Genomic DNA, 23,747 nt, shown 5'->3' with positions numbered 1-23,747 from the left:
GGGACATAAGAATTCTTACTGTGTTGAGCTTAGAAACTGGTGTAAATGTCTCTTTATAATCAGTTCCATAGATTTGGGAAAAACCTTCTGCCACAAGACGGGCCTTAAACTTTTCAACAGTACCATCTGCTTTGTACTTCACTGTGAATACCCATTTGCAACCTACGGCTTTCTTTCCTTGTGGTATCTCAGCCTCTTCCCATGTACCATTTAGCGTGAGAGCATTCATCTCTTCCATAATAGCATTTTTCCAATCTAGGGACTGTAGTGCTTCTTCAATGCAAGTTGGGATTATAATGCTATCCAAATTGGTTGTGAAGGCTTGAAATCGTGGTGAGAGAGCTTTATAAGAGACAAACTTGTCTATTGGGTGTTTAGTGCAGCATCTGGGTTTCTTCCGAAGTGCAATGGGAAGATCCAAATCTTCTTCTACTCCTCCTGGCAGATCACAGTCAGTAATATCTTCTTGAGATTCAGGATTTGCCATTGGTTTAGAATCATGGTCAGCTTCGAGAACTTGGGTCTGGTTCCTTGATGTTTTCCTTCGAACATAGAGCCGATCATAGAATTTATCAGTGTTTGCTCTCTCCCCCTTATTGTTTGTTCTCTTCCCCTTATTAGGATTCCCTTCGGTGTTAGGTACATTATCTAGTTTAGGTTCAATTGTTGACTCAAACTTCAAAAGGAAGTTTTAATGGAGATTCATACTCATGGGGTAATTCTAATTCAGGTTGGAAAGAGGATTCTAAGGAAGGCTCCAAGTCACTCACACTCTCTCCCTGAGTTGGAGACTTCGGATAAAAAGATTCATCTTCATAGAAGGTGACATCACAACTAAAAAAGAATTTTTGTGTAAGAGGATCATAGCACTTGTACCCTTTTTGGGAAGCAGAATATCCAAGAAAAATGCATTTAACTGCACGGGGGTCAAGTTTACTATTGTGATAAATGTGAACAAAGACAGTGCACCCAAAAACTCACAGTGGAAGGTTGTTTTCAAGGTGAGGAATAAGATGGGTGATGTGAAGAACTTCAAGTGGGGTTTTAAAAGATAGGATTCGGCTAGGCATTCGATTAATGAGATGGGTGGCAGTAAAGATGGCATCACCCAAATAAAATTTGGGTACATTATAGGTAAGAAGAAGAAAGTTATTGAACGCGATCTGTTAATTAATAATATTCCTAAAAGCTTGATAAATGATAGAGCACAATGGTGTCTTGCAATCCATGTAGCCGACCCCACCTAGTGGGATAAAGGCTTGTTGTTGTTGTTGTTGTTTATAGGTAAGAAGAACAGCTCTAGCAACCTCTAAAATGTGCCGATTTTTTCTTTCAGCTATGCCATTCTGTTGGGGCTATAAGCACGAGTGCTTTTAGGAACAATTCCATGGTGCTGTAAGAAATTGCCTGAAGAGTTATTGATGAACTCAGTACCATTATCGGTATGTAGGATTTTAATGGAGGAGTGAAACTGGGTTTGAATCATTTTGTAGAAGTTGATGAATACAGGGACAACATCAGTTTTGTCTTTAAGGAGAAAGGTCTAGCAAACACGGGTGTGATCATCGATAAATGTTATAAACCATTTTTTATGTGTCCTGTTGGTAGTTCGGCTAGATCCCCAAAGGTCACTGTGAATAGTAGTGAACAGTTAGGAAGGTTGGTAAATATTAGCGAGAAAAAGTGGTTCTATGGTGCTTTGCAAGTTCACAAACATCACAATAAAACTTGGAAATATTTTTATTAGAATTAAGAGAAGGGAACATTTGACTCAAATACTGAAAATTGGGATGACCAAGACGTTGGTGCCATAACAAAATACTACTATTCCTAGGAAAGGAAACTTTATTGCAAACACTACCATACTCTTTAGAGGATGCATCAAGGTAATAAAGACCATCAAATTCTCTAGCACTGTCAATCATTGTGCCCGTTGGCATTTCCTGAAACATATAATAGTTGGGATAGAAATCAGCATGACAGTGTTTATCCTTGGTCAATTTGTGCACAGATAACAGATTACACTTCAATTTTGGAACATGAAGAACAGAATGAAGAATCAGCTTATCGGAAACTTTTATGTCTCCAACACCAACAATTGGAGATACTGTAGCATCAGCAATTTTAACGTTAAGGGAGCCACCATATGGAGTATATGTGGAGAATAATTCTCGATTATCCGTCATGTGATCAGAAACACCTGAGTTTACAATCTAGGGATTTTCAATACACAAATGTTGAATGACATGTAAGGCTTGTAGGAAGTTACCTTTGTGGACTACTGTGGCTGTTGGTTGTTTTGTGCCAGGCATTTGGAAGGTATTAAGAAATTCCATGAATTTGGCGAACTGTTCAGGAGGGAATTGCTGGGTAGCTGGATGTACTTGAGGTGTCGTGGGCTTATCATCACTCTTTTCTATGCTAGTGTGATAACCACGACCCCTTGGCTTCTTTGGTTTCCAGTCTGGGGGTTTGCCATGAATATCCCAATAGGTATCTTTCGTGTGACCTATCTTTTTACAGTGTTCACAAGTGGGTCTATTCTTCTGGCCTCTTGGATATGCACTTTTAGTGACAAGTGCTAATGGTTCAGGTACAGTAGTAGTCCCCTCGGCATCAATTTTCAACATAACACGCCGACGTGCATCTTCACGTCTTACTTCAGCAAACGCTTCACGGACAGATGGTAATGGTACGAGACTCAAGATCCTCCCCCTTACCACATCAAGTTCTGGATTGAGTCCTGCTAGGAACTCAAATAGCCTTTCTTTGTCAATGCGTTTTTTAAACTGGGCAGCATCCTCAGCACACTTCCAGGCATCTTCATTAATCAGATCCAATTCCTGCCAAAGAGCAGTCATTTCAAGATAATAATCATTAAGGTTACGAGAACCCTGACTCATGTGCCACAATTTAGTTCTGATTTCAAACATTTGAGAAACATTTTCTCCATCAGAATATGCCTCTCGTACAGCCTCCCATATCTCTCTTGCAGTAAGTAGATACATAAAGCTTCTTTTTATGGTTGGAGTCATCGCATTAATGAGCCAGGAAGCCACCATCGAGTTTTCATTTTTCCAAAGGCGAAGGGCTTTCGGATTTGAGCCATCTGGAATTACAGACTCGCCATTGAGGAAGCCCAGTCGTCCACGGCCTTTGATAGGGAGCTTCATCATCTGTGCCCACTCCCGGTAATTGTCTCCAGTCAGTTTTTCAGAGATGATGAGAATGTTTGAGCCCTCTAAGCTTGGCATCGATACGCACAGTCCCCCCTTTGGCTCGAAATCAGACTGTCAAACCCCTCAAAGTCACTCGCAGAGTAGTTCGTTCCTTCTTTCTGATTCGGAATCATGCCATCGGAGCCTCTCGGGCCAGTCGCAGATCGTGTTTGGGTGTCGCGTACTGCTCCAGTCGGCTCCATCTTTGTTTCCGAATCAGATATGTTTTCGATCTCTCCCTCAAGCTCTAATACCATGTGAGAGAAAGTCGACTAAAATGCTTCAATTCATATATACAAACATGAACAGACATTTTACAATATATACACAGTGCTAGGCTAATCTAATCCCTGATTTCTAGCCTATGATAAGGGAAGGAATAATCAGCTTTAATTCTAATGGTCAGAGGCGAAGGAGAAGGGATAACAAATCAAGCCTATTTACTATTTACACAATTAATGGGATTTCCACAGAAAGGTATGAGGTATTTGGTAGAATATAATGGATTGGTGGGGGACATAGGATTGGTAGTGTGTATGATTCTAAAAGTGGAAGAGTTGTTGCAACAATTTCCCCTAGTATGCCAAGCGATCAGGTCAAACAAATAAAGACTCAAAACATCTGTTTGCACTGCAATTTCCCAATTTCTGCCTTAAGGACAAGTCAGTTTTTTTTTCCAAGGGCAGTAATGATAAGGGTCCAAGTCAGCATAACAGACTACTAATCACTTATCAATGCAGAAAGAGGAGAAAGATAACAGAAACTGATGCTGTCATGCAGATTATAAAGGATTTATCTAATTTGAATTAATTATTTGCTTTTATTTAAATTAATTGCTGTTCTGTTTTGCTGTTAGTTGCTGAATAATCGGACCTCAACTTTGTTAGTGAGGTACCAACGTACTAGTCAATTATTTTCTGATTTTTAGGCTATTATTTTGCATGATTTGATTTATTCAGTTGTAATTTCTGATTATAAATATCCTAGCTTCTGTAACAGCAGTATATCATTAAGAAATAAACCATATTTTTCCCTGGAGATTCTCCTATTTGGCTATTGAGTTCTTTAAAGTGAGATTCTTGCCTTGATTAATTCAGTAGATTGTTTCCTCTAAACTTCAAGTGGAAAAGTTTAGATATTTGGGAGCCATTATTCAAAATGATGGCGAAATCAGTGGAGATATTTCACATAGGATTCAAGCTGGGTGGTTTAATAGGAGAAAAGCTAAAGAAGTTATTTGCGATCGTAAGGTGCCTAATAAACTTAAAGGAAAGTTTTATCGCATTGCTATCAGACCAGCAATGTTATATAGTAGTGAATGTTGGGCTCTAACGGGACAACAAGAGCATAAAGTTGGAGTAGCAGAGATGAGAATGTTATGATGGATGTGTAGACATACACGTAAAAATAAAATTCGAAATGAGCACATACGCGAAAAAGTAAGGGTAGCACCTATTGAGGAAAAAATGGTAGAAAATCGGTTGAGATGGTTTGGGTATGTACAAAGAAGACTAAGGGAGGCACCAGTGAGAAAAGTGGAACATATAACTTTGAGTCCGATTAAGAGGGGTAGAGGAAGGCCTAAGAGAATACTCTTAGAAGTTGTTGAACACGATCTCTTAATTAATAATATTCCTAAAAGCTTGATAAATAATAGAGCACAATGGCGTCTTGCAATCCATGTAGCCAACCCCACCTAGTGGGATAAAGGCTTGTTGTTGTTGTTGTTGTTTCCTCTAAACTTCCTGCTTTTTGAGTGCTTATCACTTTGGTATCAAAGACGTTGAATCCGAAGATGGTACTCTCTCATTCTACTGCCATTCTTGACAAATTCAGACCAACTTCTTCCCATCATATACTTCTTCCACCAGTTATATATCATTACAACTATCTTATATCATATCTCGTCTTGACATTATTGATGTTGAACTTGGTTGCTTAAGAGTTAGGAGAGAGGTCAAAATCCATAAATTTGGAGTCAAGAAACCCAGATCGGTTTATAAATCCATGAATTTGGTTTTAGAATTCGAGGAGAAGGCATAACACATTCATAGGCCCAATTCATTAACCCAGTCTAATGAGAATAGAGCTCCTTTGACTAGGTCTAAAGCTCTGAGCATCTATTACAAAACCCAGTTTTTGTGTTAGATCTTAAATGTCAGTGCTTTCATGATAAAAGTCTCCTCTTTCCATCTGGAGGTATCTTTAAACTTGAGCAATGATGCCAATCATCTTTTTCTCTCTCTGAAATTATTAAAGATGGCATGGAATGCATCTCTACTCTAGAAAAGAATGCTGAAGCTGTAATAGAGCTAGAAAGTGCTGAAAATTCCATTGCTGTAGTTTTAAGGAGAACTGCTACAGCAACAATGAAGCTTTAGGGGACCCTCTTCTAGATTCTGTACTTGGTGAATATTCGATCTATACAAGAAAGCTATTGCCTCGCCTTGAGGACAAGGCAGATTCCCAAGAGGGAAGTATTGATAGAGTACCGAGTAATATGGGATAATGGGTGATGTGGGGGAGTTAGAGAGATATTAGGAACAATTATTATTTTCAAGTTATTTTAGATATATCTATTTAATAATTTTTTAGATTATTTTTCTGTTTTGTTGGTGGTCCTTAAATTCAGCAGCAGTAGCTCATGGTACTTGGAGATTAAGTTTTATTTATTTATTTATTTATTTTTTAGGTAGTTATTCCCCACTATCTTAGTTATGGATTAATGGGAGTATTTTTAAGAATTATTAGTTATTTTTCTATCTATAAGTATTGGGGCACATATCATGCAGAAAGCATCCAGAAATAAAATCATTATTTTTATAAGTGGAGATTCTGCTCTGACTTTATTAGTTGTATGAGTTTAAGATTCTTGCTCATCTTCTATAGTTCTATTAAAGATTTTCCTTCATCTTTATTAATTTATGAAGTTAGATTCTAATTTCATATTTTAATAAAAATTCATCTTCCTTATTTCTCTCTACCTTATTGGGATCCTATCAATTGCCATAGGGTGATTTTGACATAATTGGTGGTACATCAGCATTGACAGAGGCAGAGGTCATAAAGGTACCCATTTCCAAACCAGTTTCTGCATTTTGTTAAAAAATTGTTCTCCATTGTGGCCTTGGTATTTAATTGTCCAATGTCAATGAATTACTTGTCCTCCTAGCACTAGAACTAGATTGTATGGGATCTAAGAATAACTACCAGCATCATTTTTTGTATATTGATTTTATTTTATTTTTTTCTCTCGTGTTCACTGATACAAATTGGAATATAACTTCAATGAATTGCAAAACTTGAGTTTTAGGTGGGCTGTTGGGTTGGATCGCCCACAACTCCCTTCCTCTTATCCCAAGACCCATGATGGTCCACCTAATGCTCACCAAAAAAATGAAAAGAAAAGAAAGAAAGAAAATGCAAAAAGTGACATCTTTATTGGTTATATTACAGGTGACCAGGGATATAGTCACTTATATTTTTCCTGCAGACGCATGTGACATTCATCTAAACCATGGTGACCTACTGGATGCAATTTGGTCATGGATCGGTGTCAAGGCTGAGCATAGACTTAAAGTGGCAGAGGTTAGTTTCTTGTGCATCTTTTAGTATTGCATTATTAAGTCTGTAGGGACATAATATTACATATAATTAAATTTTCTGAAGCTTCTTGCGATGATGGGTTCTCTGCGCCCTCAATCCTCAGTAAGGAAATCAAAATGGGCTGTAATACGGAGGCAGCTTTTGCAGGTGAGAAAATTTGTAGAAAAGTCTTGCATACTTGGTTGCAAGAATTCGATACTAGTTTCTGGCTTTCAACTATCAAAATATTCACAAGTGACAAATTAAATTGCTTTCCCAGGAACTGAATTTAGAAGAAGTTATTGTAAATAGGTTGCAAACAGTAGGTTTAAGATTCTGTGGAGCTGCGGAACAGGCGCTTCCTAGACTAAGAGGAGCTCTTCCTCCTGGTATTATTCTTATAATCAGATTATCATAGACAATTATCAATTACAGAAAGAAGCTCGTGCTTATTGGTAAATGTAAGTCAATGCAGATAAACGTACACGCAAGGCACTTGAAGAATTATCTGAGCTCTGCAGTCTCTTGAGAGTTTGGAGGATTGACAACAATGTTTTTATAGATGCTTTAATGTCTCCAACTGAGAGTTATCACAGAGATTTCTTTTTCCAGGTACCATAAATTGGCCTTATTGCTGTTGTTGATTCATTTTTTCTGTCTAACACTTCTACTGGTGACTGCACTTTTTTGGTGTGTTATATAATTTTGGAGGTAATATGAGATTGTAGGATTCTAGGAAAAATTCCAGCAAGCCTAATGATTGTATTATTTAAATGTTCGATATATACATATAGCTCAATACAATATGGGTATAACCTTAATGACGCGCTCCGTGTGACAGAAATTATTAATAGAAATTTCTAGGAAAACATTTCAAGGTAAGGTCTGAAAATCCTGTTCATATAATCCATAAAGATTGCTGGTGCATTAGTCAACCCAAAAGGTATCGCTAGAATTCATAATGCCCGTATCTCGTCCTAAAGACAGTTTTAGGTTCATCATCAAAATTCACCCTCAATTTATGGTAACCAGATCTCAAGTCAATCTTCGAAAACACTGCTGCTCCGGCTAATTGGTCAAGCAAATCATCTATCTGTGGCAAGGGATATTTGTTCTTGATTGTACCCTTATTCAATTATTGATAATCAATGCACAGCCTTAGACTCCTGTCTTTCTTTTTCACAAATAGTACAGGCGAACGCCATAGAGATACGTTCGGTCTAATGAACCCTTTCTCTAACAGTTCTTTCAATTGCTTCTTCAATTCCTCCAGTTCAGATGGAGCCATATGATACGGAGCTTTAGAAATTAGCTCGATACTAGGTACCAAGTTAATGGAAAACTCAATCTCTCTTTCTACTAGTAAGCCTAACGTCTCATTAGTGAATATCTCAGAAATTCATTCACAACCCCAATCTTGTTTAGAGCACCATCATATATCCCCTGCATTAAGAAGAACACTAGATGCTACACACACTTTTTCTTGTATATATTCATTTTGGATTTTATCTTTATGTGTATGCTCACACATCCATCTCAACATTTTCATCTTTGTTACTCTAATTTTATGCTATTGCTATCCTATTAAAGCTCAACATTCACTACCTTATAACATAGCTGGTCTTATAGCAATTCGATTTTTTCTTTAAGTTTATTCGGTACCTTTTGATCGCAAATAACTCTTTTAGCCTTTTTTAATTAAGCTATCCAGCTTATATCTTATGTGCAACATTCCCATCAATTTCCCCATCATGTTGAATAATAGCTCTGAAATATTTAAACTTTTTCACCTGAAGTATAATTTGATCTCTCAATTTTACTTCAAAAATTTCTGTTAATTGACCTTTTATCAAAACTACAATGCAAATATTCTATCTTACTTCTACTCAAACAAAAACTTTTGGACTCCAATGTCCTCTTCCGTAACTCAAGTTTACAGTTAATCTCTTCTTTTGTCTCTATAATAAGAATTATATCATCTGTAAAATGCATGCATTTGGGGATTTTTTCTTGAATATGCTTAGTCAAAACGTCTAGGACTAGATCAAATAAATAAAAACTTAAAGATAATCCCTGATGCAATCCAATCCTTATAGGAAAGTTTCTTATTTCACCAGACATTCTTATACTAGTTATTGCCTCTTCATACATATCTTGTATAGCTCTAATATAGGCAACCTGTACTCATTTCTTTTCCAAATTAATGAAAACCATATGTAAATCTTTACCTTTGCATTGACACTTATCCATTAATCTCCTTAGTAGATAAATTGCTTCTATAATTGCCCTACCTAGCATGAGGCCAAATTGATTCTCAGAAATATCAGTCTCCAATCTCAATCTATGCTTAATTACTCTTTCCTATAATTTCATTGTATGACTCATAATTTATTAATTTATTTTTTTGTGCTGTTAGTTTTATTTAATAATATGGTATCTAGGTCAAATGTAAAAAACTTACTTTCTTGTTTGATTCTTAGTATCTTGGAGATTAGATTTTAAGATCATGATCTAGCAAGATATTAAGAAACTGATCCTTTAGATTGTTTCTAGGGTTTTTGATCCCTTATAAAGGCCAAAAAAACATGAAAGTTACAAAAACAATTAATTCAAATATTGTAAATTTAAATGAAATAGCCTTATGTTGATTACCATTTTTATTTTATAATATTACATACAAAAAATTCCTCTAATAACAATGAAAAGCCTGTTATGACCCTTAGATTAATTAAAATCAATATGTTAAAATATATTTTTTTTTAAGAAAAAAGGAAGAACGATCAAAGTTGGTGAAAGGGCAGTTATGTCTTTTCCCACAATCTCCAAATTACAAAGGATCTATTAGTAATAAACCAAATTCAGAGGACTTATTTGTAATTAATAGGCTTATTTGGGATCTAATTGTGACTTTCCTAAAGTTTAAACTCTTCTATACTTTTTTTTTCCAAAAAAAAAAATAACATAACTTATTTGTAATTTAGACATATCTCTTCTATATTTGATTGATAAAGACTAACTTATTCAATTACAATGTTCCAAAATTTGAATTGCATGAAAGCCAATAGAAATAGCATATCTAGAACGCCTGAGGTATGTCTTAATCATTTACATGAAGTTGGACTTTTCTTTGAAGGTGTGCATAACAAAGGACAATAATCCTGGATCCCTCCCAGAAGGTGCTTTGTTGGCTGTTGGTGGTTGCTATGACTATCTACTTCATCAGATGTGGAGCCATCATTATGTAGGTTTTTTATGCACATATCACATCTGCTTGTGGTTGTTATCATTGTTTTGAAAACCGGACCAGACCGGCTGGTCGGACCGGTCGGACTGTCGACTAGTCTGGTTTCCGGTCTGGTTCAAAGGAAAAAACCGTTTTAAGAGTTGAGCCGGTTTGAGCCATTTCGAACCAGCGGTCGGATCGAGAACCGGATCCGGTTTTCAAAAACCAGACTGTTCAAAAAAAAACTTTTTTTTATTTTTTATCAAATTTTTTTAAAAAAATGACTAATTTTTTTAATCATTTGATATTATATTGTATCATATGGCTTTTTAAGTCATGATAAACTTAAAATATTTGATAACAATTTCATATGTATTTCTTACATTTAAATTATTATATACATATATAAGTTTTTTAATTTAATTATTACGTCACCGGTTGGACCAATGGTCTAACTGGTTGAACCATGCGAACCGTGAACCGCTAACTTTTCCGGTTCAGTGTCCGGTCCAGTTCTGAAAACATTGGTTGTTATACTAATTTATTTTCCCTTTGTATTTCTCTGCTGGTCAAAGATGCTTTTAGAAAGTGAAATTATCCTAGATTGCTACATCTTAAAGCTTGACTCACTTATACTATTTTACTGCTATAGTATAGAGTGAGTATTCCAAGTTCGCCCAATGTATATAATTCTTGGTCTTTAAGAGTTATGATATTACTCTTTCACATTTGGAAATGGGTCACCCTTGTTTATCCGCTAAAAGAAACAAGTGAGGTATCACATGTTTGTCACCATAGAATGATATAGACTCAATTCAATGCCAATATCCAATTACTGTACGTTAGCAATGAGATTGAATATTCCAATCATTCCTTGCATTCTTATCTTTAGGATCATCAATAAAGGCACTTGCTCTAGTACCTCTTTAACAAAATAGGATAGCTTAAAGAAAGAAAAGAAACATACAACCAATGTACCAAAATACTTGTGGGTGGATGCAGTTATGACTACTACTTAATCAATAAAATGCCTGATAAAGTCCTTTTATTTAATACAAATAATTTGTCTGAAACCTTTTGTGAAATTTCTGAGAGAAGAATATTTCTTATTGATCTTAATACTAAGATACATGTTGATTATATATAGAGGAGGGAAATAATTACTAATAAAATATAATAAAACCTAATACAAAATAATAAAGCTTATACGATAAATATTAAATATTCCCACACTCTTCCTTGAGTTGAACTATATATGCCAATCATGTCCAACTTGTTTATGCAATTCTCAAACGTAGATCCAAGTAACCCTAGTCAAAACATCAATTGCTTGCAACTTTATGGGCAAATATGTTAAACATAAAATTCTTTCTTCCACTTTTTCTCTAATGAAGTGTCGGTCAATCTCTACATGTTTTAACCTATCATGTTGTACTTGATTTAAGACTATGCTTATGGCAGCCTTATTATCGTAGTAGAGCTATACTAGCAACCTTGCTCCATCTTGTATTTCATTCAAGACTCATTTCAACCATAGCTCCTCTACTATTCCTTGAGCTAAAGCTCTGAATTCAGATTCAATACTACTTCTTGAAACAACTCTTTGCTTCTAGCTTTTCCGTGTGACTAAATTTCCCCATACAAAAGAGCAATAACCGAAGGTGACCTTTGATCTTTATAGTGTCCACCCCAACTTGCATCGATGTAAACTTTTATGGATCTTTACTCTTGTTTTCTGAAGAACAAGCCTCTACCAAGAGTATCTTAAAATCCTATAGGCTACCTACATATGACTCTTCATTGGACAGCTCAACTATTGACTAGCTACACTGATAGCAAAAGCTACATCTAGTCTTATATGAGAAAGATATATCAATTTTCCAACAAGTTCCTAATATCTCTCCTTGTCAGTTGCTTCTTCCTTTTCTTTAGCTTCCTCCTCTTCACCTTCCTCATCTGAGTTTTTCTTCTTCTTTAGTTTTTTTTGACCTCAATAGGGGTTTCAATAGGCATACAACCCAACATAACTCTTTCAAAAGATTAAATATATATTTTGTCTGAGAAACATAGATCCCTCTTTTTGACCTGGAAACTTCCATCCCAAGAAAGTAATTTAGCATCCCAATATCTTTAACTTCAAATTCCATACCAAGGGCAGCTTTTACTCTTTTTATCTCTTAAAAGTGGTCTTGAGTGAGTATTATATCATCAACATTGACAATTAGGATACATTTCTTGCTTCCTTCAACATTAACAAACATTTTATGATCTAACAAGAGTTGCTTTTGACCTTCAGATTTTAAGACTCTTAAGAACCTGTCAAACCAAATTCTTGGTGATTGTTTTAAACCATATATAGATTTTTTTTAATTTACAGACTTGATTCCCTTTGCCTTTATCAAACCTAAGAGGTAGAGTCATTGAGACATCTTCCTTTAACTCTCCATTCAAAAAGGCATTCTTGATGTCAAGTTGATGAAGAAGCCACTCAAGATTAGCTACTATAGACAATAAAACTCTGATAGTGTTTAATTTTGCCACTAAAGCAAAGGTTTCTTCATAGTCTAGACCATATGTTTAAGTAAAGCCCTTTGCAACCAAGCATGCTTTCAACTTGTCAAGGGCACCATCAGAATTGTATTTTAGGGTGAATACCTACTTATAACTTATTGTTCTCCTTCCTTTGAGCAATCAAACAAATTCCCATGTCAAATTCTCTTCTAGAGCCCTCATCTCTTCCATGACAACGCTCCACCATTCAAGTATAGTAAAGCTTCCTATATAGTCTCAGGTACCTTCACCTTATCAAGATTAGTAACAAAAGCCCAATATTGAGGAAGAAATGCTTGGTATGAAACAACCTCTCTACTGGATGGAAAATACACAAGTAAGGTTGCTTTCTCAAGGCAATAGAGAGATCAAGATCAATAGATCCACTTACTTGTTCCATATCATCTAGCTTTGGGAATTACCCTAACTGCTATGTCACCATGAGTTTCTGCTTTGGTTCAAACTCTCTTAGCACTTTAGGTACAAGTTGCTTACTGTCTTTCGAGTGCAAACATACAACTCTCCCTTTTGTGGTTTTTCTGCTTCTCCTCCTGCCTGTATGTGTTCTTCAAGTTATGGCATAGAAGATGGTGGTGATAGTAAGGTAGGTGACGGTAATGGTTCAGGGGTTGGTGGTGGTAGTAATGGCTCATTTGGTGTAAACCTTGGTTGAGGAAGCACCAGTTCTCTGTTAGGTTTTTGTCTCCAAGTTTGAAATTCACCTATGTTCTTCCCTTAAATTGAAGGATTGGCATAAAAAGGAGAATCTTCATAAAATGTGACATCAAAGCTAACAAATGTATGTTTGAGACAGGATGAAAGCATCGGTATCCATGTCTAGTGCTTTGGTGGTTATGGACAAAGGCTGTGCAACCAACTATACAAAGTAGAAGATTGATTTGAATGTGAGATGTAAAGAAAACACTTTGTAATTTGTTAAGGGGGGCTTTCAAAGGATAAAATTTGACTCGGCATATGATTGATTAGGTAGGTCGCAGTCAAAATTGCCTCCCCACAATAAAATTTAGGCAAATTACAAGTAACCATGAGTGCTCTAGCAACATCAAGGATATGATGATTTTTCCTTTTGGCAACCCCATTTTGTTAGGGTGTATAGGCACAAGAATTGATATGGACAATACCTTGCCTTTAGAATAAAGTACTCAAAGATTAGTTAAAGTATTTAATGCCATTATCAATGTGTAAAAGTTCGATGGTAGTGTTGAATTGAGTTTTGATCATGTTGAAGAAGGTCATAAATATGGATGCAGCCTCAGACTTGTTTCTTAAAAGATAAACCCAACAGACACAAGTATGGTCATCAATGAAGGAAATAAACCATGTTGTTTTGGTACGGTTAGGAATACGAGATGGTCCCCACGAGTCACTATGAATGGTTGTGAATGGTTTGGTAGGCATGTATGGTACTCTAGGAAAGGAAGTTCTATAGTGTTTGGCAAGTTCACATACTTCATAATGAATATCATTAACATTCATGTTTGGGCACAAGGTTTTGAACAAATGCTAAAGGTAAAGAAAATTAGGGTGACCCATTCAAAATCAACAATCCATAAAGATATATCCTGTGTGGCTTTTAAGGCTTAAAGGAAGTTACACTTTTTAGCTACTAACACAGAGCACATAGACTCTGATATGTATCCGTAACAACAGCATCAATTAGTGGCTGGAACACCCTTTGTATGCCAGATGTTATAGACACATAAAAGATAAAGTTGAGAACAACCACAAACAGCGCTCTGTAATCAAGAAAGGTGAACCGAGGGGTATAATAGTCACTAAAAAATAGCCATAGTGACCAAAAAAGTACTAGTTGAGGAACCCAAGACTAGGGGGCTTCCAAATATGGCTGAAATCTTCAAGTCAACGCCGAAATCTAGCTAGCATCTTCAAGTCAACGTCGAATGAAGTCATTGGAGCTTCATCAAGTGTCTCATGCTCTCCCATGCGCCAATGAGAGCTTGCTGGTGCATAATGTTGTGAGGGCACGTGTGAGGCTTGACTTGGAAGGCTTTGGCCAATGCTATTTTAATCTGCTTCATTTCTTCATAGTCATCTCCTGTGAGGACGATGTCATCCATATATACGCTCAAGATGGTTCTTTTCTCCTTTTTGTGTTTGAAGAATAATGTATGATCACTCTGCCCTTAAGTGAAGCCTTCCCTTTTTAGAACCTCTGCAATCTTTTGAAGTAGGCACAAGGTGACTGTTTTAGTCCATATAAGGATTTTCTCAATTAACAAACCTAATTGCTTCTTTGAGTAGGGAACCCAAGTGGTGGTGTCATATATACCTTCTCCTTTATGTCTCCATTTAAGAAGGCATTTTTAACATCTAACTGATATAATGGCCAATCAAGATTCATAGCAAGGGACATTAGAATTCTTATAGTGTTGAGCTTGGCAAAAGGCGCAAATGTCTCTGTATAATCAATTCCATAGATTTGAGAAAAACCTTTTGCTACAAGACAGGCCTTGAATTTTTCAACAGTACCATCTGCTTTGTACTTCATGATGAACACCCATTTACAACCTACAGCTTTCTTTCCTTGTGGCAACTCAACCTTTTCCCACGTGCCATTTAGTTTGAAAGCATTCATTTTCTCCATAACAGCTTTTTTCCACCCTAGGGCATTCAAGGCTTCTTCTATTCATGTTGTTATCTTAATACTATCCAAATTAGGTGAGAGAGCTTTATAGGAGACAAACTTGTCTATTAGTTGTTTAGTGCAACATCTAGGTTTTTTCTTAAGTGCAACAGGAAGATCCAAATCTTCTTCTATCTCTCCTGGATGATCATGGTCAGTAATATCTTCTTGAGATTTAGGAATTGTCATAGGTTCATAATCATGGTCAGCTTCGAGAACTTAGGTCTGATCCCTTGATGTTTTCCTCTAAATATAGAATTTGTCAATGTTTGTTTTCTCCCCCTTGTTAGAATTTCCCTCAATGTTAGGTACACTATCTAATTCAAGTTTACTCGTTGACTCAAAGTTCAAATAGAGGTTCATGCTCATAGGGGATTTCTAATTCAGGAGCTAAGGATGAAGAGAATATTAGGATTTCTTCCATAGGCTCCAATTCACTCACATTCTCCCCCTGAGTTGGAGACTTTGGATAGAATGATTCATCTTCATGGAAAGTGACATCACAACTAATAAAGAATTCCTTTGTAATAGGATCATAGCATTTGTACCCCTTTTAGGAAGCAGAATACCCAAGGAAAATACATTTGACTACACGGGGATCAAGTTTGCTATTGCGATGAATGTAAATAAAGGCAGTACGCCCAAAAACTCACAATGGAAGGCTGTTTTCAAGGTGAGGAATAAAATGTGTGGTGTGAAGGACTTCAAGTGGGGTTTGATTAATGAAATGAGTGGCAGTGAGAACGGCATCACCCCAATAAAATTTAAGCACTTTATGGGTAAGAAGAAGTACTCGGCAACTTCTAAGATGTGTCTATTTTTTCTTTCAGCTATGCCATTCTATTAGGAGTTATAAGCACAAGTGCTTTTATGAACAATTCCATGTTGTTGTAGAAAGTTGCCTAAAGAGTTGTTAAAGAATTCGGTGCCATTATCAATACTCCTCTGATTCTATTTATAAGTCACTTCCAACATGTTTCACTAAAACTAAGAAAAACTTTAAAACTCATCAATTTTGTCTTAAAATTTAATTAGTTCTCAACTTGTCCTTGTTAAATATACATACTTCAATAACATATTTTCTCTCTCCAACATTCAATGGAGGGTAAAAAAGGAAATTTATGATGAAAATTTAATAATGTGAATTATAAATATGATAAAAAAAATTCTTCTCTTTCTGCCCTCTAAATAAAACCAGAGGGAGTATGTAGAATTTTTATAGAGGTTTAAAACTAGGTTTGAATCGTTTTGTAGAAGTTCATGAATGCAGAGACAACATCAATTTTATCTTTGAGGAGAAATGTCTAGCAAACACAGGTATGATCATCAATAAACATTATGAACCATTTTTTATATGTTATGTTGGAAGTTCGACTAGGTCCCCAAAGGTCACTATGAGTAGTTGTGAACGGTTGAGAGAGTTTATAAATATTGCGAGAAAAGGTGTTTTTGTGGTGCTTTGCAAATTCAAAAACATCACAATAAAACTTGGAAACATTTTTATTAGAGCTAAGAGAAGGAAATATTTGACTCAAATATTGAAAATTAGGGTGGCCAAGATGCTGGTGCCATAATAAAAGATCACTATCCTTAGGAAAAGAGACTTCATTGCAAATACTACCATACTCTTTAGAGGACTTATCAAGGTAATAAAGACCATCAAATTCTTTAGCACTTCCAATCATCATCCTAGTTGACATTTCCTGACACGTACAATAATTAGGATAAAAGTCAGCATGATAGTGTTCATTTCTGGTCAATTTATGCACAAATAATATATTACACTTCAATTTTGGAACATGGAGAACAGAGTGGAGAACCAACTTATCGGACACTTTTATGTCTCCAATCCCAACAATTAGAGATAATGTGGCATCAACAATTTTAAGCTTAAGGGAGCTATCACATGAAGTGTACGTGGAGAGTAGTTCTCGATTATTTGTCATGCGATCAAAAGCACCTGAGTCAACAATCCAAGAATTTTCAGTATACAAATGTTGAATAACATGTAAGGTTTGTAAGAATGAACATTTCGTGCCAGGCATCTAGAATGTATTTAGAAAGTCCATAAATTTGGGGAACTGTTCAAAGGGGAATGATCGATTTGCTGGATGTACTTGAGACGTTGTGGGCCTTCATCATTTCTTTCTATGCCAACATGATAACCATACCCCCTTGGCTTCTCTCATTTCCAGTCAAGGGGTTTGCCATGAATATCCCAACAAGTATCTTAGTATGACCTGTCTTTTTACAATGCTCACAAGTGGGTCTATTCTACTGGCCCTTTAGATCTGTACTTCTAGTAACAAGTGCAGATGGTTAAAGTGCAATAGTAGTACCCTTGGCATCAAATTTTAGCATAACACATTGATGTGCATCTTCACACCTTACTTTAGCAAATGCTTTATGAACAAATGGTAGTGGTACAAGGCTAAAGATCCTCCTCCTTACTGCATCAAGTTTTGAATTGAGTCTTGCTAGGAATTTGAATAGTTGTTCTTTGTCAACACGTTTTTTAAACCGGGCAACATCCTCAGCACACTTCCAGGCATCTTCATTATTCAGATCTAATTCCTGCCTGAGAGCAATCATTTCAAGGTAATAATCGTTAAGGCTACGAGAGTTCTGACTCATTTGCTATAGTTTAGTTCTTGTTTCAAACAATTGAGAGACATTTTCACCATCAAAATATGCCTCTCGCATGGCCTCCCATATCTCTCATGCAATAGGAAGGTACATAAAACTTCTTTTTATGGCTAGAATCATTGCATTAATAAGCCAAGAAGCTACCATAGAGTTCTCATTTTTCTAGAGGCAAAGAGCTTGTGGATTTGAGCCATCTGGAATTAAAGAATCACCATCAAGGAAGCCTAGTCGCCCACGGCCTTCAATAGAGAGTTTCATCGTTTGTGCCCACTCCCGATAATTTTCTCTGGTCAATTTTTTAGGGACAATGAGGACATTCGAACCCTCTAAGCTTGGCATCGATACGCATAGCCCCCCTTTTGGCTCAAAATCAGATTTTCAAACCCTCCAAAGTTACTTGCAAATCGGTTCGATCCCTCATTCTGGTTCGGAATTATGCCATCAAAGTTTCTAAAATCAGTCACAGGCCATTGCTTGATGTCACGTACTGCTCTAGTCATCCCCATCTTTGCTTCCGAATCATATAAGTCTTCGATCTCTCCCTTCCACTTTGATACCATGTGAGTGAGAGTCGAATAATTGCTATATATTACACTGAACAAGAGAATACAATATATAGAGTGCCAGAACAATCTAATCCCTTAATTTCCAGCTTACGAGAAGGGAAATAAAATACATCAGTGATCCCAACAGTCAGAAGAGAAAAATAAGGAATTACAATAAAAAACAAAGCAATCCTATTTACTACTATTTACAAAATAACAGGATTTCCGTATGCACGAATGCATCAATGGGAAAAATGGGTTTTAGAAATCAGTAACATTTATTTCCTTGTGTTGAATTCCTAATTCAATCAAGAAATTGCCAATAATCTTAAACCAGAGTATAACTGAAACCAATGTCTAAACTCACACAATAAGCTATATAAAATTTCACAAAAAAGCAAATGTTTCGGTTACCTTGAACTCGCTTCAAACCAAAAGCCAAATCACAAGACTCGTTGAGGCAACCCAAAAAAAAAAAACACTATGGAATCAAAACTCGATCAACATAAAGAATAATCATGGAAGCTCAAATTTCCATTGAAAAGTCTATCAACTTCAATCTGTATATAGTCTAGAATAAAATAGAAAGGTCTAGAAAAAAACCAAGAAGCAACACAAACCTTGCAAGCATAGATGGCTAGAGGGGGGGAGCATACCATTGCAAAGGCCAAAGTGCCCCATTCTGGAAAACTCCTCGGCCATAGACGACAAAGAAAACTTGTTCGATAATTGCAAATTCAGGTGAGGCGAGTAGGTTTCTAGCAAAGAATGGCATTGGAAAGCAAAGAAAATGGGCTCTAATTGGAAAGAAAGTTTTTATAACGTGGCAAGAGGATTTATATTTTTTAAAAATTAAAAAAATGCCGAGTATCTACCACATGGCATTAGAGTCAAAATAGCATTCAACACTGATGATAGGGCTTTTTTACTTCCTTTTCGAAAGTTCCAGGGCAACATTATTCAAAAAACAAGTTTAGCATACTAAGTGCCCCTCACAAAAAATTTCTAAGGCATTTTTACTTTTTAACCCTAAAAAAAAAAAAAGAAATTGAAAGATACAAGGCTCGCTTAGTGACCAGAGGCTTCTCATGGACCTATGGTGTTGGAAGTGGGCTTTTACCTATTAGACCCACTAACTCTATATTTGTGGGTTTATTAGTTTATTACTTCTTTCTTACTATCAGTATTATCTATAAGATAACACTCAGTATCTTATCATTGATTTTCTGTTATTAAGAGAGGATTTTATACAATTTAGTCAATCTCTCTCTCTATGTGGATTGATCAAATTAGTGAATAATATACAACTTCTGCACCACCTTTCTCACATGGTATCAAAGTGGCTCACCATATGTTGTTCAAAGTAGTGCTAACTGATTAGCCAAGGGCCTTCACCATTGGTGATGATGTCAACAAAACACCATCAACGCTGGTAGGAGACTTTGAAATGCTAATCAAGCCTGGGGAGGAGAACAAGTGGTGCAAACATCCCAACACAATCTACTAGTGGAAATTATGTATTAGATTCCTTCTCCCAAGCCATCATAGCCCATCATTGGAGTGGGAACAATTATTTACAATGGTCCAAAAACGTTCTAATATTTATATGTGGGAGAAACATAGAGAAGTATCTCACCTACAACCCTAAGCCACCAATAATTGAAGACCCTCAATATGAAATGTGGTATGCCGAGAACAATGTCGTGATGACTTGGCTCATTCATTCTATAACTAGCGGGATTAGTGAGACCTATCTCCTTGCTAATTTTGCTCGGGAAATTAGGGAGCTAACAAGGCATGTCTATTTTGTCAAAGAAAATGCAGTCGTTATTTTTCAAGTCAAATGAATGCTTCATAGGCTCACCTAGGGGAAGTTTTTTGTTACTCACTACTACAGTGCTCTTATGTGATTCTAGCAACAAATTGATCTATATGAGGTCCATCAATAGTCTTATCATAGAGATGAGGTTTATTTTCGTCAAATAGTTGATCACAAGCATTTCTATGAGTTTCTACTTAGGTTGGATGATACTTTAGAAGACATTTGTGGGCGAATTATAGGCATGAAGCCCATTCGATCACTGGAGGATGCCTTTAATATGATTAGGTGTGAAGAAAGCTATAAATAGATTTTTCAAAATCCTTCATCTGTCACTCACTCTCCAAGCCAAGAGGCTTTAGCTACGATAACACGTGGCAATCATGGAAGAGAGAAAAAGAGAAAGAAGCATCTTAAATGTGATCATTGCAACAAAAGTGGTCACACTAAAGATTCTTTCTAGAAGATTCATGGCAACCTGCTCACTTAAAGCAACAAAATAAAGGTGCTAGCAAGGGCTTAATGGTTGGCAACCCTGATAATGACACCTTGAATGATGAAGATCTTACCATCCTACAGTGAATTTTAGATAAGTATCTCATGGAAAACCAAGTGAGAAAAATACTCCCTTAGTCTCTTTAGCCCAAGTAGGTACTACTCTTGTTACTACTCTTAGCACTATTGCTTGGTCTAAAAATATTTAGGTAACTCGATTCTAACGCTACTAATCATATCATTGGTTTTCAAGAATTGTTCTTTGAATTTCATCCCTCTCTTGAGCATGCTCAAGTTCAAGTTTCAAACAATACTTATTAGAAGGTCTTGGGATCGAGCACTATTTTTATTTTGCCTCATATAATCCTTACAAATGTAGCTTGTTGTCTATCAAGTGCATAGCTTACCAATTAAAGAGGAAAGCTTCTTCGGGCCTTAAAGACCTATTGCAACGCCATAGTGTGGGTTGTTGGTTCGAGAGCCTCCAACTATATGACTTGTTGTTTACTACTCCATGTGCTGGAAATGTTAAAATGTAAATTGCATATGGCTCCTTAGCACCTATAGTAGGAAAAGGAAGTATTCAAACTTAATTGCAATTTACTTTCAATTAGTCAAATTGTTATGCTAAATCCCTCCCATCCCATTATGTGTTTTAAGATCTATCATCTAGAGCGATAATAGAAAGTGCTAAGGAGTATAAGGGGTTCTACTATTTCAAAGTTGCCGCTCTAGTGGCTCACTCACCAATTGTTGATAACTCTGCATCTACCTCTAAGTAAATGATTTTATGTTGTGGCATAAGAGGATGGGTCACCCTAATTTTCATTATCTTCGACATTTGTTCCCTATCTTATGCCCAAACCTGAATCTTAATGACATTCGTTGTGAAGTATGTGAACTTGCCAAACACCACAGAACTTCCTTTCCTAGAGTGAAATATGTAACACCCTCAAAAATACAAACCGATTTTTCGCAAATTATTAAAACCATTATCATGGTAGAAAATTTTATTACCATGATATATCCAAGACAATATACCACAGGTCTTAAAATATTTCAAAAAAAAAAGCAATTAGAACCATGAGGGACAGTCAGGATCCTCATGGCATGATATTTAAATTAGGTCATGAATCAAGAGAGACAAACATAATCCTCTTGGTCAAATAAATACTTTTAATAAAAAGGATTAGAGTTTACATGCTTCACAAAGAAGATATGTCCTAAGTTGGCACAAGATACATTGTATAATCTAAAATAAGAGGCAACGTAAAAGATGGTGTTTCATACACCATAGTTACACCTCTGGTGCTTTCTCGACCGGACTCGCTCCTGTAAAAATATTAACCACGGGGAATGAGACTTAAAAGTCCCAGTAACCAAAAATTAATATGTAATGATGCATGCGATTGTAACTAATCATGCAATTGCTAAGTGGGCACACAAAACATTTAACCGAACAATATTTTCAAACAAACCGAACAAGTATTTAATTTGCATGACTGCACCTTATATCCTCCTTTCGCCATGCTCGAATGCCAAATCACCCGGCCAAAGGTGAGTTGGACCAAGCGACACGCCACTCATTGGGTCCAATGAGGGCTTACCACGTGGTAATAATTAACCGAACAGAAATTCCCATTAACACCATACATTAAATATCCTGACAAGTCATGCATCATTCAAATATCCAAACAAGAATATATCCGAACAATAATATCTCATCATGATAAACAAAAATAAATTTTTTAACCCACTTGGCAATAATTTCAAACAAGTATATACAGTATTTATTTTCAATACTTCATAATTTTTCCCAAACAACAAAATAACACATAACCATTCACAAAAACACCCATCACAACACATTAATAATGGTTACCTTGTGTCTTGAATAACAAGTTCCCCTTCACAACTCCTCTTTCACCACTATCTTTGTCAACACAATCTACATAGTTATTTCATAATACTATGTATTAATTTTACATTAAAATACATACCTCTAATTTAAAGAGTTAGAAAGTCTTAGATCTATAATCCATATTAACACTAATTTAAGATTTATGCCTCATTTAACTTCCCAAATTTTTTTTTCTAAAATTCTCGTATCCTAATAAACTATTTTTTTTATTCTCAAATCACTTCTAGTATCACAATTTCATCCTAAAAATTCGTCCAAAAAATAAATTAAAAATTTTAAAATTATCCTGAAACCTCAAATCACCTTTCTATAACCTCAAAAATACCTATTCATACTTAAATAAATATTTAATAATCAGAGTTTTATCCCTACATCTCAGATTCCACATAAATTCAACCATATAGATCTAGATTTTAACTCAAAAATTCTTAAACATGAGTTTCAACCTTAAGAAAATATTCTATAATATTTATTATATCCCTAAGAGTTTTAACCTATATTTTTAATCCATCATATCATCAGATTAACTATCCTATAGAAAAATCCTAATCAAAATATTTACTCTATCCTACAAAATAATCATATCACTAGAAAGCTAATATTATTTAGAAAATAACTATAAAATTAATTTTGTAATTAAATAAATTTTTAAATGCTAATCTAAATAGGAAAGTTAGAACATACCTGAAGAAAAAGAAAATAATCCCCTCTTGCGAGAAAACGCCAAGCAACGTGAGAGGAAGAGAGAAAAATAATATAAAAATGGGATTGTGAGTTCCAAAATTATATTAAAAAAAAACTATAGGTCTGAATTTAATTATTCAAACCTTTGAGCCATAAGTTTCAATTTTCTCTAAATTGCATCTTAGCCTCTCATGCTTCCTAATGCACACACCCCCTCCTTTTTATACATGAAGGCACCTCTTCTCTTCCCTCATCTAACCAATGTGGGACTTAGAAACAACAACCTTCCACCCCCCCTTTTTTTTGTTCCTTCTACCTTCTCTCTCTTTTTTTTTTGACACACACATAAAAAAAATTATTTATGTATTATATCTTAACTAAATATTGTTTATGTGG

At 35.7% G+C, this 23,747-nt stretch overlaps 1 protein-coding gene across 5 annotated transcripts in view; it reads left to right on the top strand.

The window, feature by feature from the left end:
• The window catches only part of LOC129315988 (eIF-2-alpha kinase GCN2), an 83,486-nt gene that overhangs the window by 52,843 nt on the left and 6,896 nt on the right, over positions 1–23,747 (top strand). For 3 of the 5 annotated variants that reach the window (XR_008594643.1, XM_054960198.1, XM_054960197.1), the window contains exons 20-25: positions 6,231–6,287; positions 6,675–6,806; positions 6,888–6,971; positions 7,084–7,192; positions 7,279–7,415; positions 9,937–10,044. Coding sequence is in view for 4 of the 5 variants with exons in the window: in XM_054960198.1 (XP_054816173.1) it covers positions 6,231–6,287; positions 6,675–6,806; positions 6,888–6,971; positions 7,084–7,192; positions 7,279–7,415; positions 9,937–10,044 (627 nt within the window). In the remaining variant the exon portion in view is untranslated. Of the gene's footprint in view, positions 1–6,230; positions 6,288–6,674; positions 6,807–6,887; positions 6,972–7,083; positions 7,193–7,278; positions 7,416–9,936; positions 10,045–16,495; positions 16,559–23,747 lie in introns of those variants that run through there. The other 2 variants (XM_054960200.1, XM_054960199.1) reach the window with 2 other exon arrangements.

Source organism: Prosopis cineraria, unplaced genomic scaffold (genome assembly GCF_029017545.1).
Source record: "Prosopis cineraria cultivar Desert tree isolate PC_DT_omini unplaced genomic scaffold, ASM2901754v1 PC7, whole genome shotgun sequence".
Classification (NCBI taxonomy): Eukaryota; Viridiplantae; Streptophyta; class Magnoliopsida; order Fabales; family Fabaceae; genus Prosopis; species Prosopis cineraria.
The sequence above is the reverse complement of the archived record's forward strand: the minus strand, read 5'-3'. Positions and strand labels throughout refer to the sequence as shown.